This window comes from Centroberyx gerrardi, chromosome 8, assembly GCF_048128805.1.
Source record: "Centroberyx gerrardi isolate f3 chromosome 8, fCenGer3.hap1.cur.20231027, whole genome shotgun sequence".
In the NCBI taxonomy this organism is placed as follows: Eukaryota; Metazoa; Chordata; class Actinopteri; order Beryciformes; family Berycidae; genus Centroberyx; species Centroberyx gerrardi.
This window is the reverse complement of record NC_136004.1, coordinates 19,882,234-19,903,401: the sequence shown is the minus strand read 5'-3', so window position 1 is coordinate 19,903,401 and position 21,168 is coordinate 19,882,234. Positions and strand designations below refer to the sequence as shown.

Sequence of the window (21,168 nt, the reverse complement as noted above, 5' to 3'; positions counted from 1 at the left end):
ATTAGTATTTGTGAGGTTAATGTAATATGTTTGAATTACAAAGTTTCTAGCCCAGGTTCGATCCTCGTATGGTCATACCTAGAACAAGACATTTAACACCATATCCAGAGACAGTGCACTGGCTGACCCTTTCATACTGGACTTACTTTTATAGTGTGGTAACACAACCTCACATACCTTTCAACTTGGCTCACTTTCCTTGTCAAGTTTTAACAGAAGCCCTTCACTGCTGGAACAAATCCCTGTACAGTGTTCACTTGTGTTTTTTTCTTTTTAGCACTATCCAAGCAACCCCTCTAATCAAAATCAGGCCTAAAACCACTGGTCTACCCACATGAAAAGTGTTTGTGTTAAATCGTACTGTATCAAACATCTTCTCAGTTTTAACTCACATTAAGAAATAAACACACATTAAGATTGAACAGTTTATTATGTTGCAAAAGGAGAGATAAAATGGCATGCACAGATTAAAAAGAAGAGAAAATGATTTGATAATCGTTTTAAAATAGTTTTTTGCATACAGATAAGACAAAAGAAAAATACAATTTCAGCATATATATCCTTATTATCATCAGCATATTTGCAATACCACAATATTCTTTGTCATTTGTATTGTTTTTACAAACTATCTGTAAGGTATGACTCTTCAATACTGTAGCGCAGCAGACCTGTTCCAATTTGCTATTTAAAATGGCTGCATTTATATGCCACCATTGATTGATTGATTGCTCTAGTCTGGCACAACCAAACCAATCAGGAGTGTCCCAGATCTTCACTATCAGGCTTAAAAGTAAACACTAAAGTAACTGAAAGGACTTCAATTAAAAACTGGCCCAGGTCTGTTCTGTAGCAGCTGAACGTAAGGGCGGGCCTCCAGCGAGGCAGAAGGAATGTACCACTGATAAATAAATACTTCATTTTTCTCTCAAACAGAAAAAAAGCCACATAAAACACATTCATTTCATAACAGGAAAACCAAAGAGATAACGCCAAAAGGAGGAGTTTTAATTCACACAGTACCTTCAAGATTTATACTTTTGATAAAACTTCATTTTGTGAGGTTTTGGTAAACAGATTGCATCGCAGTAAACATTGGCTGACGTCTGCAGGCTGAGGATCTCGCTGCCACTATTTGAAGGAGGGTAAGTTTGGCACTTTTATGCTGATGTCACCAATGTTGATGTTTCTGGGCATTTCCGGCAGGTTCATGTTCTTTACAGCTGATACGGCACGAGCAGGCGCTCCTGCAATACCGGCCTATATACACACACAAAACACACACAAGCAGGGTTGATAAGAGTAACACCGGTTCAATCCCATCAAACAAACATGCTATACATGACTACAGATCACGACTCACACGAGACACTCAACATCGGACAGACATACACACACAACACAGTGCTAAACATAATACTAAACAAACAACAGTCAACTGCTGACAAAATGCAAAAGCATTGACAGCTACTAAGACAGACATGTGCAAATGTACATTCAGATGCCTTTGTAGCTTCGTATGCACATGCATTATTTGGTTCTATAATGGTTTACATCACAACCAGAGCCAATTATGAATCAACTGTGAGGACATACTACATCATTCATTAATTTTGAAGTACTCAGCAGAATTGTACATCTATCAATGGATATAGGCAGCATTGCTTGGAAAGTGAACCCACCGGACTCTTGAGGACCGATAAGGGTAAAAATGCAAGGAGAGAATTGGGTAAAGCAGAAAAATGGATTTGGATATGAAAAGGGAAATGATGTTTTAGATAGATAGATATGCATAGAGTGTCTGTGTAGAATTTAGAAAACCTTCTCAACATAATGAGCAAAAGTGTTTCAATTTAGGCCTTCATGCTTTAGAAATTATAACACAAGTGATACCTCTAGTGGGTTGAAATGGTTCACTACTGCTGGAACTAACACTTCAAAAAGCAAGACTACATATAACTGTAACTATCATGTTGCTGTCTAAATACTCTGTACATCATTGCTGTTAGAGGAACAGGAATACTGTATTGTTTACAGATGTCTATGGTGTTAATTACTAATGACATGAGGAGGTTGTAAGCCTAGTACTGGACTACAATGGGAGATCTATTCTCAGGGACAGAGGAGGCAACTCACTCTAACACAATGAATCTCAATGTGAAACTGTATGAGAAATAGCCTAAATATAGCATTTCTATTGAAACCATCAGTGTAATTTGGTTTTCTGCAGCAGTAAACACATCTGGAATCATTCAATGATTTACTTTTTGGCCTAAAATATGAACAGACATTTGAGAATCACTGCGGTTAGAGATCCCCCAACAGAATCTTTAGCGGACAGACCCAAAAATGACGACTAGTCTAAAGCAGGGAACTGTATGTTCATTGGCCGTGTTCTCTCCGGGAAAGTGGAAATCACACTCACATGAATAGCCTTTTCAAACATTTGGTGATACGACAGGAAGCATGTCTGGAATGTACTTTTATCCACTTGAATTATTTTCACAAGGTTATTTCAATGGACCGTTTGTCTTTTGGGCATTCCTATCACTGCCAAGTATCAAGGAGACCGGGGTTAGAAGGAAAGACGACCGTAGTGTTAACTGAGAGGAATGCTGATCCAGCACAGTATTCAGGTGTCAGACTGAAGATATTTTTTCCTTAACAGCGAGTAGCCTGGAGACTACTGTGTAAATCCAGTATGGTGGGGTTCTGGTCTAAGTGAGTCATGGCTACGTAAATAATCACTCCAGCTGTGTAACACGTGGCCATGCTTTTGTACTCCACTCTATATTAAGCCATTCTGCCTATAGATTTCTTTTTAAGGAGAGTGAGCAGTCCGCCATCCCAAGTCTGAGAGGCACAGCAGAGCAGGACAGACACAGGATTTAAGTCTGGAAGGTTTTAATCCTTGCTTCAAGCACAAGTACATGTGGTTCTAAAGATGAGACTTTAACCACAGCACCATGTCAGGTCGCAGAATTATTGATGCTGTCACAGTTATAAGCATTTGAGTTAATACAGCTAAACGGCGCACATCAAAGTATATCTGATATGTCACTTTTAAACAGCATTGTTATCCAACTGTCACTTTCAGGGAGCAGCCAAGCAGAAAAATATATATAAATGTAAATCAACGTCTCCCACACAGGTAAGAACTTATAAAAATCATGAAAACGTTTGCAAAAGATGCATTTTGAAGCAGTCGACTGCAGTGCAGGAAAGTCAAAAGCACAGCAGAGTGATGGAGAACCCGGGAAAATAACAAAGCAACAGAAAGCTGATTAATAACATGTAGGAAGTGACCTTGCAAGGTGTGAGTTGAAACTTTCATCTTCTGCCAAATTGCTATGAGACGTCTCTGTAGGCGCAGAGCCCTGTGATACATACTGTATGCTGCACCCTTTCAAGTCTGTCCAGTCTACATCTCACTGAAGCTCATCTCCCTGAAGTAACAGCAGGTGTAGTGAATTAAGGACATAAATCAATGGCTACATTTTTGGGTCTGTCGTGAAAGATTCCTATGTTAGTGACGTCAGTTTGCTATTACATGGAGGGCCATATGGAGAGACTCAGGGGGAGTAAACTTCAGTTAAAGTTACAGTGCTCGGTTGTAAATTTAGCAGTACCTGTGTCTACCTGTCCTGCCTGGTAGACTGAAAGATAAACGTCTGTAAAGAGAGAGAAGAATGGAAAGAACTAGAAAGGGTCAGGAAAAAGAGAGGAATGAGGAATGTTAAAGCAGATCAAAGTAATTACAGTTTATCTCCACAGAAATAGTGATAGGACCAATCGTAGACCGCATCCATAAGTGCTCTAAAGCTTCTCCAACAACAATTTGAACACAAAAGATATTTATTACGACACATCAGCTCAATGAAAAAAGCTAAATGCCATTTAATCAGTCCTTGCCAATTGGGAAGAACAGCTATATTTATCGTTCTCTGTTCCCCAGATACTGCCCTATAAATGGACAATGTCATTTTGAATAACCATCACCGTGGTGAAAAACAGACACTGCGGTCTAGGGTAGGTCCAAGAGGGAAGAGACAGAGCAGTTCTGATGATTGCTGAACAGTAAAAGACTCGGCTTACACAACATCGGTCAAAAAGGAGATTCTGTTTGATTAAAAACACACAATGCAGCTCAAATTATTTAAAAATTGACTCTGTTAATTACTGCCACATGACTCTGCAATTTATAATTTCTGTAAACGTTCGAGCACACAGCTGATTAGATGCATTGCTCATTGTCAGCCAGTTAGAAATCCAATTAATCTCACCCTTCACTTTGTCATTACATAAGCCACACAAAACAACCATGAAACCCACTTAAAATTTTCTAAATACAACCTTGTGGCTTTCTTTCAGTGTTTCTCTGCAGAGACTACTCACTGCCAAAGTGAATTGAATCCCCAAAAATATTCCCTAAAAATTTGTTTAAATATAGTTACAATTTATGATTTGTTTGTCATCATCAAACTAGGGGCAGAGCGTAGGGAAGCTAATGTGTAACATTATTGGTAAATTGAAAAACAACGCCAAATCATTAGTACAGTTAAGTCTTATGTGCCATCAGGGGCTGGAATCCACATTATGCAAAACAGAAATGATTTCATAAAATTGTCTCTGGCTGTAACAGTGCTGTACAGTCATGGATGAACCTATGCCAACAAGTTCCAGTAACTAAATGAATAATGTTTATCGACTAGCAGAAGATGTATGGAAAGCAAAGCAATGTCCTTGCTTAGAGCAAATATCAAGTGTATGGTGTAGATCAAAATATTGGCTTACAGATGTCACAAAACACATTTATAATGCATTTACTCGAAAATGGAGGGCTTATTCACATTCTTCTCAAAAATTAAACACAACCTACAACCCCCCCTCACCCCTTTTTTAATACTATAAGCCAAATTTGGATGGACAAGATATCAAATATAAGATAGTGATTGAGAGACTTAATGATCAAAGATTTCAGAGATGCATCGGACAACAGCAAAGTCAAGCCACCATAGTAATGAAATGACAAAATTGATGACTTTGATACTGTATTTACACTGACAAATATAAGAGAGAATATGTTGAGTCCTGATCTGTGTTGAGAGCAGTGCAGTAGCAAGAGGAAAGGCCAGAGAAGAGCACAAACACTCAAGAGTAGGTAGGGAGCATCCACAAGGGCACTGGAGAGTCGCATGCAGGGTGCAGCATACACACATGCCTGCATACTGTATACAATACCTTGAGGGGTAAGGCAGAGTCAGGTCATACATACAGTACAGTGGACCGGCGGGGTCACGCTTACCTCGGACTTCTCCATCTTGTTCTGGGCGTCCACCTGTGTGATGATTTCATTCATGTTGGTCTCCAGGACCATCCCGCCCATCACCATTTCTGCCAGGATGTTGTGGACCTGCCAATCGAGACGTGATGCATACTATAATACCATTCAACAATTCATTCTTTCAGTCAAAATGATTTGCATGTACATAAATGTTTGCAAAATGTCTTTATAGTTTTCAAACCCTCATTGGCAGCACTAAAATTCTGATTGCCTCATGTATGCCTCAAGTTAAACTGCTTGCTCTCAATGATAATTTGTTTTATTTATTTTTCAGCCTGAAGAAATGACACTGTTGGTTAGTCAGTGTCCATGAGGAAGACCATGCATCCGTTACAATCATCCAATAACAGAAGGTCCTTGTTTGGGCCAAAGTGAACTTGTTCCATTTAGGTTTGCAGAATATTGGGTTAGTCAGATAGAATGTCTGTCAAACGCACTATGCCTGGAAGATCGTAATAGGCTAAATCAAAATTGCAGAATGTATTTGTTAAGCTGCTTGTGATACCACAAAAGATGTATTGTCATTCAGACAGACCAATTACGACTGTGGAGATTGTTCAGCTACACAATCTGTGAGGTCACAGTGGGTGAGAGGGAATGTCACAACAGTGAAGCTGTGATAGCAGAATAAATCAGATTAAATATGTCATCAGATAGGTGTAACTTCATAATATGAGACATCACAATGGCTCAGACTTACAAGCAAATTGTGAAATCACAAAAGGTCAGAGGGAATTTCTCAAATCAGACATTCATGCAGTAAATCAATATGTGACATCACAAAGGGGAAAACAGACTGAGGGATATTTGTATGTCCTACCTTGTCTACATGGAAAATTAAGTCAAGTTCACAGACATTCTCGAAGCATTTGTCCAGCGTTTCCACAAATACCTGTAAATGGATGGATTAACTGCATAAAACAGAGTTGCCATTGATTGTAACACAAACACAAATCAAGAAAGACGCTCCGAGTCATTTCCCAACCATGGTAATAGATACTGTGATTTCCCAGGCTTTTACCTGGATTAAGTCTAAAATTCCTAGTTCGCTCTCCGAGGAATCCACACAAAACACAAAGTACAGTGTGGCGTAGTGTCTGTAGATCAGCTTGTTGTCTGACCCTCCAATCAACCTAACACACAGGAAACAGGACAAAATAAAGCAGGATATTAGAGCAAAACCGTTCTTACTTAAATAGATCACATACAATAAAAATGTCTACTTTTAACCACAACACCACCACTATCAAGACAACTGATGTCTACAGTACACTTACATAAGTAAATCTAGATTTCTAGAATATTTACACACACAACGCTGCACTCTAACCTGAGCAAGACATAATTAACAGGTTGTAAACCCACAACAAACACAGAAAAACACTGGCTGTCTTCAGTCCTGAGTCAACATGTGCAAAGATAGGGCACAAGATAGACTAACAGGGACAGATATGGAAAATAATCCTTGACCAATCTATTAGAGGGTCTGATAAAACCTCATTGACCTTAGTCTTATCACATATTCCCCCTTCGCAGAGGGCCCTTTCCCACAGAACTGACACACACACACACACACAAGCAGCTTGAGCACCAGGAAGAATGTGTGACCAAGTAGACTGAACATGAGCTATGTCTGTGTACTGCATAGCCCTGTGCGATCATTTGAAGATGACTGTGAATAAAGTGGTTCTTCTAATAGTTCTAAATACTAGCCGCTTGTGATATTACCAAACTGTTGTTTTAATCCTCACTTGTCATGTGTTGTTGGCAGTGTGATAGAATGTAACTGTAATCGCTATGAATATGGTATGTTAGTAAAAGGTGTGCATTTCCACAGTTCAACGGTAGTCTTTGATATCATGTAACTTCCTGTGATGAAAGAATGGCGAGAGAGCAGGGAAGTGACAGAGAGAGAGAGAGAGAGAGAGAGAGAGAGAGCGAGAGAGAGACAGAGAGAGGTTTCCACTGTAAAATAACACCTGGGACCTCATTCATGAATCATAAATGAATATCAAACAACCACTGTTACCATTGATCGTCATTCAGAAAGCCCGCCGAGCTTTCCTTTAATAGTGTGAACTTACTCCTGTGATGTTGCATGAGAGAATAATGAGTCTACCTGAGGAGGCCATGCCATCGAGTTCTGAGTTGAAACCTACTTCTTTGACTTTGAGACACACTGATCCACACACAGGGGGAGCCTTTTGCTTATTCACTAGACCACAACACTTACATTCCACCTTCTAGGAAATTACAGACGTTCTCATCTCTTTTTGAGACCAAGTGAAAGGTTTCCCTGATGATCTGTTGCTCTGTGTCTTCACTCTGCAGGAGGAATGAGGAAATAAAGACTGTTAAACAAAGAAGAACAGGCAAATAATATGCACTTCCTTGCTTCCAGTGAGCCATTTGATCACTATTAGCAAGGAGGATATTTGGCAGGTAAATTGCTGATTTCTCTCACCTTTCCTTTCCCCTAAAATCTATAATGAACAAGAGGGATGCCTTTCAATCTAAGGAAAAAGCATGCTTCTTCTGCACACCATTGTCCTTGTCATGTTTAACCAAATTGCCCACTGGCTACACAGTCAATGATTCCATTGTGCAAACTGAATGAGGCTAGGTTTTTCTGATTGTTTGCTAACGGATGAGATTCTGGTTAAAGGCTCCAATATCCTTAGGCATTTTGGCAAGCATTTGCTAAAAGGCTTAAGGAGGACTCACACTTCAAGGTTTCCTGAACTAATAAGGAGCCAAAATCCCCAGGCACTTTGAAAAGCTAGCGTCCAGTTTTATACAGTTTCTAATTGGACTGCAGCTCTGGGATAACCAGTTGGGACAAAGACAAACTTCACTATGATTCAGGGATTAAAAAGCAAACTTGTTGTAGGTCATAGACAAAAAAAATAGATGATCTGGGATTTTAAGCCTAATCTTCTCAATTTGAGCAGAACAATCAAAAGGTAAATGTGGATAAAATCTTGCAGTGTGCACCAACACTGAGTCAGCCTTACCAGAGGGTGTAAATGCCCTCTCAGGGTCTGTAATAAGTCAGTGAGTACAAAGAGAGAGGAGGCTGTCAAGTATGTAGCGGGCTAGAGGGCTAAATCGGTCAAGTGACTTGAAGCATGGGTAGCTAGCAGAGTTAGGGCAGTCAGTAAGAGTTTGAGGATACAGTAGCACACAAGCAGTACAGTGAGACTTGGAATAACAGACAATACACCAGCATCTCTAATACTACAGTTTGGGATTCAAAATGTTTCTGGTGGGACCCTGCAGGAGACAAACAATTGAGTGTTTTAATAATCATTGGCCGCAGTGCAACACTGAATTCATATGCAACGAGGCACCAGTAAGTCCTCCCCCACGACTGATGGAGTCCCCCTCTGGGCCAATCACTAACAAATATGTCACTTTGTTTTGACCCTGCATTGTTCCCCTGCATTTTGGCAAAATCCGATCAGCAGTGGCCCCCTCCCCTCTGCGATTTAATTGTGGGGGACATTATATAAGCAGTTTGCCGGACGTTTTTATCCAAAGCACCTTACAGTTCTACAAGTGCATTTATTTTTAGCATGGGTGGGCGAAAAGGGAATTGAACCTCTAACACTGACAATGGTAATGCCATGCTCTACACAATGAGCTCCACAGCACCACAAGAAAATTACAATACACTTTACAATACACTGACATAGAGGTTAGCAACATTTTTCAGTGTTTTCTTTGTTTCATCAACTGGAAAGTTTGGCTGCCTTCTTCCATTTAACTATGGGTTTAAAATGTAGTAATCTACAAACTTTCACATGAATGAACAATATGTGCAAAAGCACATTTTGTTTAAACCACATTCTGATTTCAGAACCAGAATCTCTAGACTGTCCCATAGCAATTTAGGCCTTGTTGTCGTAGCACAAACACACAGCTGTTCTTCCTGCCAAGCTACTTATTTATGTCGGCAGATCATCAATTAATGGTGTGTGTGGGGGTGTGTGTGTGTGTGTGTGTGTGTGTACACATATTGCCGAGTATACCGTTCACTCTCCTCGACAGATGCTTTGGCTATATGCATCTCAGCCAGCCGACGGGTTATAATTGATAGGCCAACGCCCCTTCAGCTCTGCCATTCAATTTTCTCTCTCTCTCAACACACCCACACACACAAACAAGAGGCACACACAGACACACAGACATATTCCACTGACTCATTTTGTTTCCAAAGCCCCTCACACAAACTTCAACCTGTAGACACCCCACACAGACCCAATCCTATCCTTAAACTAACCCTTATTCCAACACCTAACTCTAGAATATGTCCTCACAAGTAGCAGCATGTGTGAAATATTATATCCTGCAGCCAGTAAGTCGACACCTCAGGTTTTAATATAAAGCCCACAGATGGTGTCTACACAGCCTGCTTATAATCCAATCAATTTCCATGTAGCCTAGTGAAATGAAAACACATCCATGTCCATCTCAATTGATAGAATGCTGCGCTTTATTATTCCTCCTGTTATTCCTTGTGTTTATGAGTTTATGAGAATGTTGTTGTTTGGGACAAGAACTGTTTGAGCCCCCTTGTTATTACAGCACAAATATTAGTAGGGGAGCCAGGCAACCTTGAGATATAAATCCAATTACTAGAACAAGCCAACACAGCTTGCCCAGCAAAGGACATTACATAACCTGTAATTTGCTACACGGAGCTCATTCATTCACTTTTTCCACGACAGGTAGGCCCGTGTCAGTCTAAATGAATGGCCGATAACATTAATTCCAGTAGAACTGGTTGAAGCGTGTGCAAGAGCACGAGACAATCACAAGGGCGTAATTAAGTCATGTGACATAAACAGACTGAACTCGCTACAATGCATTCATGTAATGACAGCTCACTTTTAACGTCGGTCTGCAGAGCCGAATAAAAACACCGGGGCACAAAGCTCGGAAGTATCATAGGCTAGCCTCGCTTCGTCTTGCACATGTTCAATTATTCATAGTTAAAAGGACAGCACGGTTCAGACTGACATCTTATACAACAGGATCAATGACACTCGCAAACACAACACCACATCACTATGGTTGTAAAAGTACACCCACCCTATGCAGCCCTTCTTCAATTTGCAACAATGTTACAAATGTTTTCTAAAGATAGCCTGCTACATGTGTTCTGATATAGGTTAGCCGTCCAATTGATTGCGTAATACACATGAAACAAAGTAGCTGAACAGCCATTTACTGTAAAACACTAGATTTTTTTTTGTATTTATAATTCTTTTTTTACGTCGGCCTATCAATCATAAATGACTCGTATATTAGGATTTGATAAACTCCAAACAAACCTGTATAGACGGCAAAAAAGAACACACAAAAACAATAAACATAACGTTATTACTCACATAATGCTCGTAGAATTTAGAAAGCCTTGGTTTCCCATGGTTGTTGAATATTAGAATGGCTTTTATCATGATTGTAGTTGAACGGAGGGAGGCGGGGGAACAGAAACGGCTCAGTCTGTGAAAGACTGTTGTCTGTCAACCCCCGTGAACCCAGTTCTAACTGGGAATCGGTGCTAAATCCCGTCTCGATTTAAGGTTAATACGGGCTAGCTTGAAGCTACACGCTACTTCTCCATCGTCTCTTTACGGAAATACTCCACGTCAAAGCGACCCGTGCATTTTCCTCCTCCTACAGCAGCCGCGATGGTTCAAACCGATAGATTCTGAATCGGTATACGCGTCGGTACAACATAGGTGATGCTCAGTGGTTTATCCATCCAGTGGCATTAGATCCAACGAATAGAACTAAAGCAATACTAACAATCCTATAATCCAAATGTAAGAAGACTTCCATATAACTAGTACATCAAGAGTAAAAGGCTATATGGGCTACATAATCTTATAGGGAAACTACAGGAATATCATAGTGAGACGATTGGAGATTTAAAAAAAAAAAAATAGACTGTAAAACATGATAAGGATACTATAAATTCACTATTGCATACCACAGACACACCAAATCCACATAGGAATATTACAGTGATTTTCTTAGGCTGCTAGGAAGCTAATCAAAACAGTTGAAGAGGGAATTGCTTCATTCTGAACACATTTCTTATGAATATAGCCATGGAAACCCAGATCGTGTGGCCACGCCATCTGACCTGTCAGTGCTGTGTGGGCTGGAAAGTGAGATGAATAACATGCATTGCATAAAACTGCTTACAGCACTAAGTAGGCTTAGATAATTAACATTTCAGGTGGAATTACCCTATTTGTCTTCAGTTTCATTACATTTATTCATTCAAAGACTTTTAGCCTACTATGGGCTGTATACCCTGTTTGTTTTGATTTTCAGCCAGAGAAATCTCATATTGATGCCATACATATTCTTTTTGAGCTGCTAAAATATGGTGACTAATGCTATTTTCTATTTTAATCTAAAGTGCAGTCATAACAAAGCTTTAATTAATGGCAGTGAAATCATTGTGTCTAGTGAATCGTCCACATATAGCTGGGTAAAGTCAATTGAAGTTTTCTAACTGCATCTGAGCCACAAGGTGGAGCAAAAGTACATCTGGTATTGATGATGTGGCAGTCCAGAGGAAAACTTGGCTCAACCACTAATGCAAAGGACGTTGTCAACTAGCAAACATATAGGCCTGAATATCTCCCTTAGCCAGGCAGGATTTTCCTTTGACTGACTGACATGTAGGAGACATGCTAGTACAGTTTCCCCTCATGGGACAGCCCAATTCAAATCTGGCTTGTTACCACCATTCAGCCTAAACATCACATCTGGGTCCCCAGTGTTCATACAACTTCACCTTAAGCCTCCCTGGATACATTTGTTAAGTAGTGCTGTTGTTATTTATCAGGCAGGTTCTTCTTCATTTCTCCAAAATCTCTGCCTAAGTGTCCTTGAGCAAGGCACCGCTCTGCTAGTTGCAACTCTGCACTCATTTCTGTGTAACTGCTACAGGAGAACATGTGGAAAGTATTTTCTGTACTCTCTATCTGTACCTTTTGTCATCCACAATACCCTTAACTAGACTTGCAGTGCCTGTTTGTTTTTCTGTATAGAACATACAGTAAGGCTTCTTCTTACTGCAGGGGAACAAACAGACCACTGTGAGTGAATAACCTATATTTATGTGGGGGGAAAAATGTGTTGCATCCATAAAAATGATTTATTAGTGACTGCAAGGTGAGTGGACGGGGCTCAGCTCTGACAACATGCCGTTAGCTTTGGGAAGTGTACAGAAAGGATGTGATGCCTGAACATACTTCCATGCCTGATCATATTATCGACATATTATACAACCTTCCTGAGTAATACATGAAGTGACAGATGAACAAATAAGACTTTAAGTGAAAAATATATTTGAATGTTTGCAGTATCAAGGAAGCATTTTTTTGCCCTTTGAATATTTTAAAAATCTAATATGTTCCCATAAGGTATGGGATATTTAAAGAAAATATAGGGTACGTACTCCTTTATGTAAGTTTTTGGCAAACTGTTGTATTTAGTGTTTTTTATTTTAAAAAGCAAACATGTCATAACAATTTATTGACTAAATGCAACCAAAACAGGTTATTATTAATCATATTTAGCCTAATTAGGTGTTACTTGCCAGCAAACAAGATGATGTGTTTCTCAATACATTCTTGATTCCATTTCAACTCCCCCCCCCCCCCCCCCCAACACACACACACACACACACACACACACACACTTTATTTATTTACTTTTTACAATCATCTCCACTTTTTTTGGGTCTCGGTCGTGCATACACCTTGGACACTGTTCATTCAGTGTCTGAAGAAAAGCCCCACAAAGAGAGGCAGGACAGCTATTGTTGTACGAAATACCACAGTAAGAAAGGGGGAGGCTGTGTGGGTGACAACGTGGTGGAATTGGGCTCAAAGAGGATTAGTCCAAGTTCTTAATCTGAGAAATGAATGGCCACATTGATAAACATAAAAATAAAAACTACAATTTGGTATCAAAGGAAATAATAACCGCTATGCAGTAAGTCTGTGGAAAGTGTTAGCAAATATTTCAGCAATATTTCATTATGCACTCACCACAAAGTTGGTTCAAATAACATTATTCTCCGGGCGTCACCTTTTCCCATAATGGTACGGTCCGACACAAGTTCGCCCCCAAATTGCGGCGCTATAAAAAGTATACAGCTCTGGAAAGTTGGTTAGAGAATCCTTTTGCTTTTACTGAAGAAAAGTAGACAAGAAATATCAAACCCAACAATACAGACATGGAGCAAACCGAGCTGGTGAAGCCAGAAACCCTTGACGACCTGATAAAGATGCTGCACAAGATCTTTGAAAGTGACAACATTAATGTGGAGGAGGTTCAAAATATCATGGAATCATATGAGAGCAAGCCGCAGGAATGGATGAAATTTGCCAAATTCGACCAGTACAGGTAAAACAGTTTAATGATGATTCTGCTTCATGTGTGCAGCATATTATCATGTATTGCATGTTTATTAAGCTGATGCACTTCACACTCTTTGTGGTACTTATTGTGGCCTAGTCTGTCATTTTGGGGTTATCATTATTATGTTTTTATTTTCACTATAACTTATTTTTACTATAACCTTTGAAAAGAATAAGGCGGTGAATATCAATGTAATGTAAGTAGCCCAATTCTGGGCTATTTATAAGTTTGAAAACTATTGCACAAATTGCATTTAAAATCAAACAAATCAACTCTTAAAACATGTTTATTTCTATCCATCCCATGCACAATATCAACCTATAATTGAATTAAAACATGCGTGTCGTTTGCAACTGAATAGAAGCTTTTGTTACAGTTCGCCTGAATGGAAAAAAAAAGAAAAAAAAAGACTCGACTTGTTTACATGAATGTTAGTCCAAGCCATACTTTTTAAATGCAGTGTTTATTTATTTATTTATTTTTTACAGCGCACCGATAACAAAACATAATAGTTTTTGAAAATGTGTTTTGCAAAGTGCCCCTTGGCTTCAAACTAATTTCCATCCCAATTTTCCCAGAGCTCCTCCGTCCCCGTGTTGTGATTAGTGAGGGATCAATGGAGGGTGGGTTGGTGGGCTGTCCAATCAGCATTAAGAACGGATACACACCCATTGATTTTCCCAAATTGTATGCTTGTGGTGTGACTGACCGTCGCCCACCAGGGAGCTGCAGCTGCCTCGAAAATATTTAGGGGCTGACGGTACTGCACAGAGCAGAAGAACTCGGCACACCAAGCAAGCTGGCCGATATGTGATGAAGTAGATTTTCGATTTCAAAGTGTGATTTACGAGCAAGGAACAAGTTTGGCAATGGGAAAGTTAACTGATTTTTATTGTCTATCCTGTTCGAAGCAATACAGCTACAGGCATACTTGGGTGTAGTTGGTTTTCAGTACAGATGACTTTGGGGTGTTGATAAAAGTAGCTTTAGGCATCTGTGAAGTAAAATTGAACAACTCCCCTCCCCCCCAACCTTCTTATAGGCCTACCTAAAATAGGTAGAGCTGTGGAGAAAATAAAACAGGCCATATGAAAATCCTTAGAATCAACTGATACAAATGTATTGTTAAAAGAGAAGGTGGTTGTTGTTATGCAAGACAAATCACTTACAGCTTATGAAAGGATTCCTAACATGTTACAAAAGAAGCAACTGTTTCGGAGAGACTTGAATTTTGCCACTCACTTTGAGATTTAGGCCTTCAGAGTTTTACTTACTGTGACTTTAAGGTTCCAAGTGAGCATGAATTATTGGAATTAATTATTTTATAATAAGCGGCGCATGTCTTAAAATATGTGTCTCTACTTGTTTCACATCTCAGCTTTACCAAAACACTTACATTTTCCACTTCCTACATGACTTTTCACACGTCAGCTCTAAAGTTCTCCTTGAGTCTTCCAGTCTTGTTTTCAGGGTAACAATAACAAGAGTAGGACATGATGCTGTGTATCTCTTTGATCATTTTAATAAATCATTGTGTTTCGCAGGTACACAAGGAACTTGGTCGATGAAGGTAATGGGAAGTTCAATCTCATGATCCTGTGCTGGGGAGAAGGTCATGGCAGGTGAGATGTTCATACAAGTAAAATAATAATTAAGGTGGTTTGATTAAAGTATTCCTTATTGGTTGTAGAATAGATTATCTGTCAAATGATAAGTTGCAAAAGTTAACTTAATATCAGTATGGACTCAGATAACCATAGTCCAATTAACTGAGAAATTGATTTCTGATAAAACAAAATATAGTTTTATACCTGGTATTGTATTGCAATTATGGAATAGTAAAATTGTTTTCTCTGGTCAAGGGTTCATCATTTATAACCAGCTCACTACTTCCAAATAGGCTACATATTAATAGAAGCATTAAAATGACCATAGTCCATACTGAAACACTAAGCAGTTGACACCATTACTCTTATCAAAATTAGAATAACTGCATTTTTTTATATTCATATAAAGTGATTTCCCCTGGCAATTATAATGATGCTGCATCACGTTAATGCAGATAAGCGAGTCCAATGTTCTACAGACAGACAGGTTGTGTAAATAGACATTATTTGATCGTACCTGCAGCATGAGCATGAGCATGAGCGTGCCCCACTTGTAAAGCCTAATGCCGCTTTGTCACCTGAACTGACATTTGCTGTAGTTGAGACAGAAGGGAGAGATAGGGCAGATTCAAATCTTGTAAGGTTTGATAAGATCTTGTGTTGTTTATATAATGAGATATTTTCGGACTCGCTGTCCACACCAGCACAAGATTAGTCATTATTTTTCACAAGAGCAGAGACATTTGTTTCACTCCATTCCTACTGCAGGCAATATGGCAATATTGTTCCTGTGTCATGGCCTTCCCGCCAGCCTGGATGTGAGCTTGTCATTTTGTAGCATAGTGGACACAGTATTTTCCGTACTTCTCGGGAACAAAAAAGATCTTACCGTTAGACTGAATCCCACATATTTTTCAGAAGATAGGCTTTGAATGTTGTTCCTGGGTCCAAGGGCCATGAAACATAATCAGCTCACAGAATACCATTAAACCTTAAAAAAGAGGCCAAAAAGCAGCGATTACTCCTCAGCAGCAATGCACATTTGCCAGTTGAGTTGACTAAGCAGAAACTCTGACACTGTATACTTGTGTGATTCTTTAAATGCTTTGCAGTAGTATCCACGACCACACAGACTCCCACTGTTTCATGAAGCTGCTGCAGGGCCAGCTGAAGGAGACGCTGTTTGAGTGGCCGGAAAATAAAACCCATGGAGACATGGTCCAGAAATCACAGAGAATTCTACAGGAAAACCAGGTTGCTTACATAAATGGTGAGAAACCAGACTGCCTGTTGATTATTGTTTCCCCCTTTCCAATTAAAGAGGGCCGTTCTTCAGCCTTCCTTCAGTGTTAATACCACTTAGTTTCCTAAATATTTTGTTTATGTGTCTGGGGGCCATGTGTGCATCTGTCAGACTGCTTCTTAATATGGTGATAAATTCACCACATTATTGTGCTAATGTAGTTAAAAAAACCCACATTCTCTTCAGTGCAAGTGAACAAACATACTTTGCATGTTCTTTCTGACACGATACTGATGTGAGGTATCTCTCTTTGCAATTCTAACAGGACTGGCTCCAGTCCAGTCAGCGCACTAGTGGTGAATGTGTATGACATTGCAATACGTATATCATTTTTGTGGCCTGCAGTGCCACCAAAGTTTCCAATCCTTGTACTATGTAATGTAACGTAATGTGACTTTGCAATGAATGGTGTTCAGGTCTCTGCCCAACACCCTGCTGACTAAGTATTGGCCCAAAGCCCACAGAGCCCCGGTGCTATGTTTGGTGTGAGTTGTTGGTTATTGCACCGCCAGTAACTGGCTGTTACACCTAACCCTGTGACCCCCCCATCTCACAGCTCTCTATGTGGATACTTAGCATTCCAATGGCATACAGTGTCTAAATGTATGATGTGTGTGTGTGTGTGTGTGTGCGTGTGCGTGCGCCCGCATATCTTAGACTCCATTGGCCTGCATCGGGTGGAGAATGTCAGCCATACGGAGTGCGCAGCCAGTTTGCACCTGTATAGCCCTCCTTTCAAGACCTGCCAGACCTTTGACCAGCGGACGGGACACAGGAACACTGTCAAGATGACCTTCTGGAGCAAATACGGAGAGAGGACTCCATTTGTAAGGAACCTTTACACAGTTCTACCAGTCATTTATAAGACTTGAGGGGCCAATTTAAGATTAAGCCTAGTACGGTTTAGGATTAAACTAAGACTTTTCAATGGAAATCGCCATTGAACAAGAAAATGGATCTAGGACTTGGCTTGATCCATGTCTTTGAAAAAGGCCCAGTGTTTCTTATTCTAACCCTGAGTATTTTGTACAGCTGTCACGTTTGGCTGCACACTGACAGCTGTCAAGTGTCCTGTTCTGATTCATAACGTGACATTCTTTTAGGGTTTGTGTGAATAGATAAAGGCACACCAAGGCAGTAACTATGGGTGTTTACATTTTTGATGTTTATCTGGCGCTGGTCTCGGTCTCAGTCTCAGACTGATGGGAAACAAAACACGTCTTGGTTGCAGTTAAGCCCAGATCAGGTGGATCCTGTCCCGCTTGTTTCTTTTGGAACAGGTCGCGATTTCACTTTCACACTCACGGATACTTTCACAAAAGTGACCGTGACAAGGAGGTAAACGTACTCTGTTTCGAAACAAACTAGCCAAGTGGACCCAGTCTGAAAGCATCCTGAGACTTCAGTCATTTTTAAGACCAATTCTGAGGCTTAACATTTATGAAAATTTAAATTTATGAAATGTTGAATGGAGGAAATCAAACATAGTGATTATGGCAATACATACGATATGGAATACAGAACACTACCTTATTGATGGCTTTGCATGCAAGGCAGGCTAAAGTACTCTCAACATAGTTAATAGCTACCAGTGAACAGAAAGAGACAAAACTTAACTTCTTTAAACCTCAAACTTTCACTCTTTTAGAGGATAAGCGATGCAGTTCATGAAGTTCACTTGAGAGCCATAAAGATCCTTTTATATAGCCAGTTCACAAGTCTCTGTGTTCAAAAGTCCATAGTCGACTTGGTAAGGTAGACTCACATCTGACATTGAAACACAGTATGCGTTAAGAGAATATTCTGGAATATTATTTTAACCTCAACTATTATTTACTCCCAGACTGGCTCATGAAATTACACTGAACAGCTCACTCTCAGACTAAAAAGGAGCTTATCTTGGCAGTTGAGACATAGTGACAAAGACAAACTTGTTTTCTAAACCCATAAAACATTTTGCACAGCTTTCATGGCAGAAAGTGTCATAATGTGGTATATTTCACTGGAATGCAGGGTGTCAGAAGTTAATGTTTAGTGGTAAGCTAAGATAGGAAGATCATATTTGAGTCAGTCTAGCTATTCATATCAGCTTGGCAAAACACAAGCACACACCTGTTATTCTAGATCTTAATGCTTTTTGATATATAACCTTACCTGGAGAACCGCTATAAACGTTAGTTTATTCAACACAAGAAGTTCCTCAGCCAAAGACTTTATTGCTTTGTGAGCAGGAAGGTGGTGGCTTTTATAGCGTCTTGCCACTCTCATTAAGCCCTGCTCTATAAGCAATTATAGCAACACCCAAGACTTTTCAGTAAACTTTTAAGACACCAATAGAAAGTTTCCATTTCATAGTCATGAAATCTGTTTCCAGTTGTTGCCAGATGTTTCGACTGGAATGCTGTATTCCACAAGGCAAATAATTTATTGAGCATGTGAGAGCCTGTTTTTAATGTTCAGGCCAAGATGCTGGTTGGTCTTTTCAGTTTAAGAACACCTACAGTGAACATCTACCTGTTTCGGCCACCTTGCCAACAACAGTGGCCTTATCTGAAATCTACTAGTTGCATAAGTATACCTTGACCACACTGCTGTCTAGTGTGCGCATCAGATTACAACACCACACGTAGGAGATAAGATAAGATAGTGTGAGTACACAATGAACTCCACCTGCTTACCTCACCATAAGCCTTTTATCAACAGTTGTTTTGAGGTCTGGGGTTGTTTTTTCAATGGGTGACCTTCTGATTCTCAGGAGAACAGATTATGTATTAGATTATGATGGCAAACTGACTCTTTAAACCCTTGGTTTGGCTCTTCACAAGCCTCACTTGGCAGTCTCCCATGATGCATATCATCTACCAGATTTGGACTCACGGTCTAACTCACTCTGTTTGTTTTCACTCTTTTCTTAGGAGACCACAATCTCACAAGAGAACAACTAAGGTCACCAAAGGAGGAGGCAGAAGATGAAGACAGTTGCATTTAAAGTGACAATGTTGTAAAATTGAGTCGAGAGAAACTGCAGAGGGGGCGAAATGTCGACCTACTATGACTAAGCAACCCATTTAAAATCAGGAGCGGGCCAGTTCAAAAGGACAAGCCAGTAATTAGAATGGCTTTATCGCTGCCCAGTGTGAGCTTGGCAAATACTGATGAGCACAGGACGAATGCATGAATAGGCTCCGCCACGGATTGAATCTGCCTTTTGTTTGCTAGGCCTGAGGAGACCCTTTTCCAATAACAACATTCCTGTGTGTCCATGACCTGTGTAACCACACTTTTGTACTGTTACGGCCCATAGCTGAAGAGTAGAGCTTTAGCATTTCAGAGGGAAAAATATAACTTTAGCGTTTCTCTTCAATTATATATCTCAAGAAAAGGAAAACTTTCTACGATCAACAGTTTCACACTCAATGGAGCACTTTTATAGCTGTATTTACTGTTGATTTGTACCACTCAAAATTGTCTAACACCTGTTGAACATTGTGATGAAATGTAACATAAAATGTGTTTGTACAGTCTAATTAGAAAAATTGCGATGTTCTTTTGCATTTGGCAAAAATGTAAAGCTTTAGAGATGCGTTGTTTTTAAAAGTGCGATGCCTGTAATTTATTTGCAGAGTATTCTGTTCATGCGGCTATAAGGAGTCTTCTAATCAGCAAGCTACTTTAGTGTCACTCCTACATGTGTTCAGACTCAAGCATTAGGTGACCAAGAGAGTCTTGGGGAGGGAAGATTTTGTATGATAAGTAGACTGTGTTTTAGGACAAGACTCACTTTTTCTCAGGATTTTGGCCTGTCGTTTCGATTGTAGTTGTATTTATATAGTTTGTAGTTTTGCAACATAGCACCACTTATAGCGCTGTCAGTTGCATGCATGATTTCTATGATACAGTGAATGATAAATTTGGCCATGACTGTAGACCATTAAACATTATTACCCTTTCACAGAAAATTGTGTTGTGTTGTCTTCTGTCTCTATGGTATATTACCTACATGGTATATATCTTCTGTCTCTATGGCATATTGCCTGCATGGTATATATCTTCTGTCTCTGGTATATTGATAATATATATAATAATAATAGTCTATCAAGAAGTAATCATAATATTTTGTTAATACTGGATAACAACAATAATTCATGCTTTGCTACAAACATGTATGCAGCAAACACAAAACTCCATGTAGTTTGTGTCAGACCTGTGACAAAGGCTTCAGCTGAATATTCAACAGGACATATTTTTATAGTGCTAGTGTACAGTAGTTGAACACTTGACAGTTTGACATATACCTGAACACCACACACTACAGTGTCAAACACCAAAATCATTGGTTATGTGTGTGTGTTGGTGTAGGAGGCTGGGTGAGGCTATCTTAAATATGTTAGCTTCAAACTTATCTCACTGATGTCTAAGTATGTAGGTTTGCGATCCCTACAATACAGTAATTAAGCAAATACTGC

The 21,168-nt window shown here is 39.7% G+C and overlaps 2 protein-coding genes across 2 annotated transcripts; one reads left to right on the top strand and one right to left on the bottom strand.

Annotated features, from left to right (window-relative positions):
- Positions 1-439: 439 nt before the first annotated feature.
- ap3s1 (adaptor related protein complex 3 subunit sigma 1) lies at positions 440-10,971 on the bottom strand. The gene is made up of 6 exons (XM_071918988.1): positions 10,735-10,971; positions 7,575-7,666; positions 6,363-6,474; positions 6,162-6,233; positions 5,303-5,410; positions 440-1,257 (listed from the first exon to the last, which is right to left on the bottom strand). The coding sequence occupies exons 1-6, from the start codon at positions 10,801-10,803 to the stop codon at positions 1,129-1,131; spliced, it is 582 nt and encodes a 193-aa protein (XP_071775089.1). The 5' UTR covers positions 10,804-10,971; the 3' UTR covers positions 440-1,128.
- A 2,535-nt stretch (positions 10,972-13,506) lies between these two features.
- Positions 13,507-20,649, top strand: cdo1 (cysteine dioxygenase, type I). Its single transcript, XM_071919373.2, has 5 exons — positions 13,507-13,777; positions 15,337-15,414; positions 16,512-16,669; positions 17,360-17,529; positions 19,618-20,649. Exons 1-5 carry the CDS (start codon positions 13,608-13,610, stop codon positions 19,645-19,647), a joined length of 606 nt encoding a protein of 201 aa, XP_071775474.1. The 5' UTR covers positions 13,507-13,607; the 3' UTR covers positions 19,648-20,649.
- The last annotated feature ends 519 nt before the right edge of the window (positions 20,650-21,168 follow it).

Coding starts and splice junctions, on each gene's coding strand:
- ap3s1 (XM_071918988.1), bottom strand. CDS start 10,803: ATGATAAAAGCCATTCTAATATTCAACAACCATGGGAAACCAAGGCTT. Junction 6,475..7,574: donor AATTTCCTAGAAGGTGGAAT/GTAAGTGTTGTG, acceptor CCTGTGTGTTAG/GTTGATTGGAGGGTCAGACA. Junction 5,411..6,161: donor TAATTTTCCATGTAGACAAG/GTAGGACATACA, acceptor CTCGATTGGCAG/GTCCACAACATCCTGGCAGA.
- cdo1 (XM_071919373.2), top strand. CDS start 13,608: ATGGAGCAAACCGAGCTGGTGAAGCCAGAAACCCTTGACGACCTGATA. Junction 13,778..15,336: donor GCCAAATTCGACCAGTACAG/GTAAAACAGTTT, acceptor TGTGTTTCGCAG/GTACACAAGGAACTTGGTCG. Junction 16,670..17,359: donor CCAGGTTGCTTACATAAATG/GTGAGAAACCAG, acceptor CGCATATCTTAG/ACTCCATTGGCCTGCATCGG.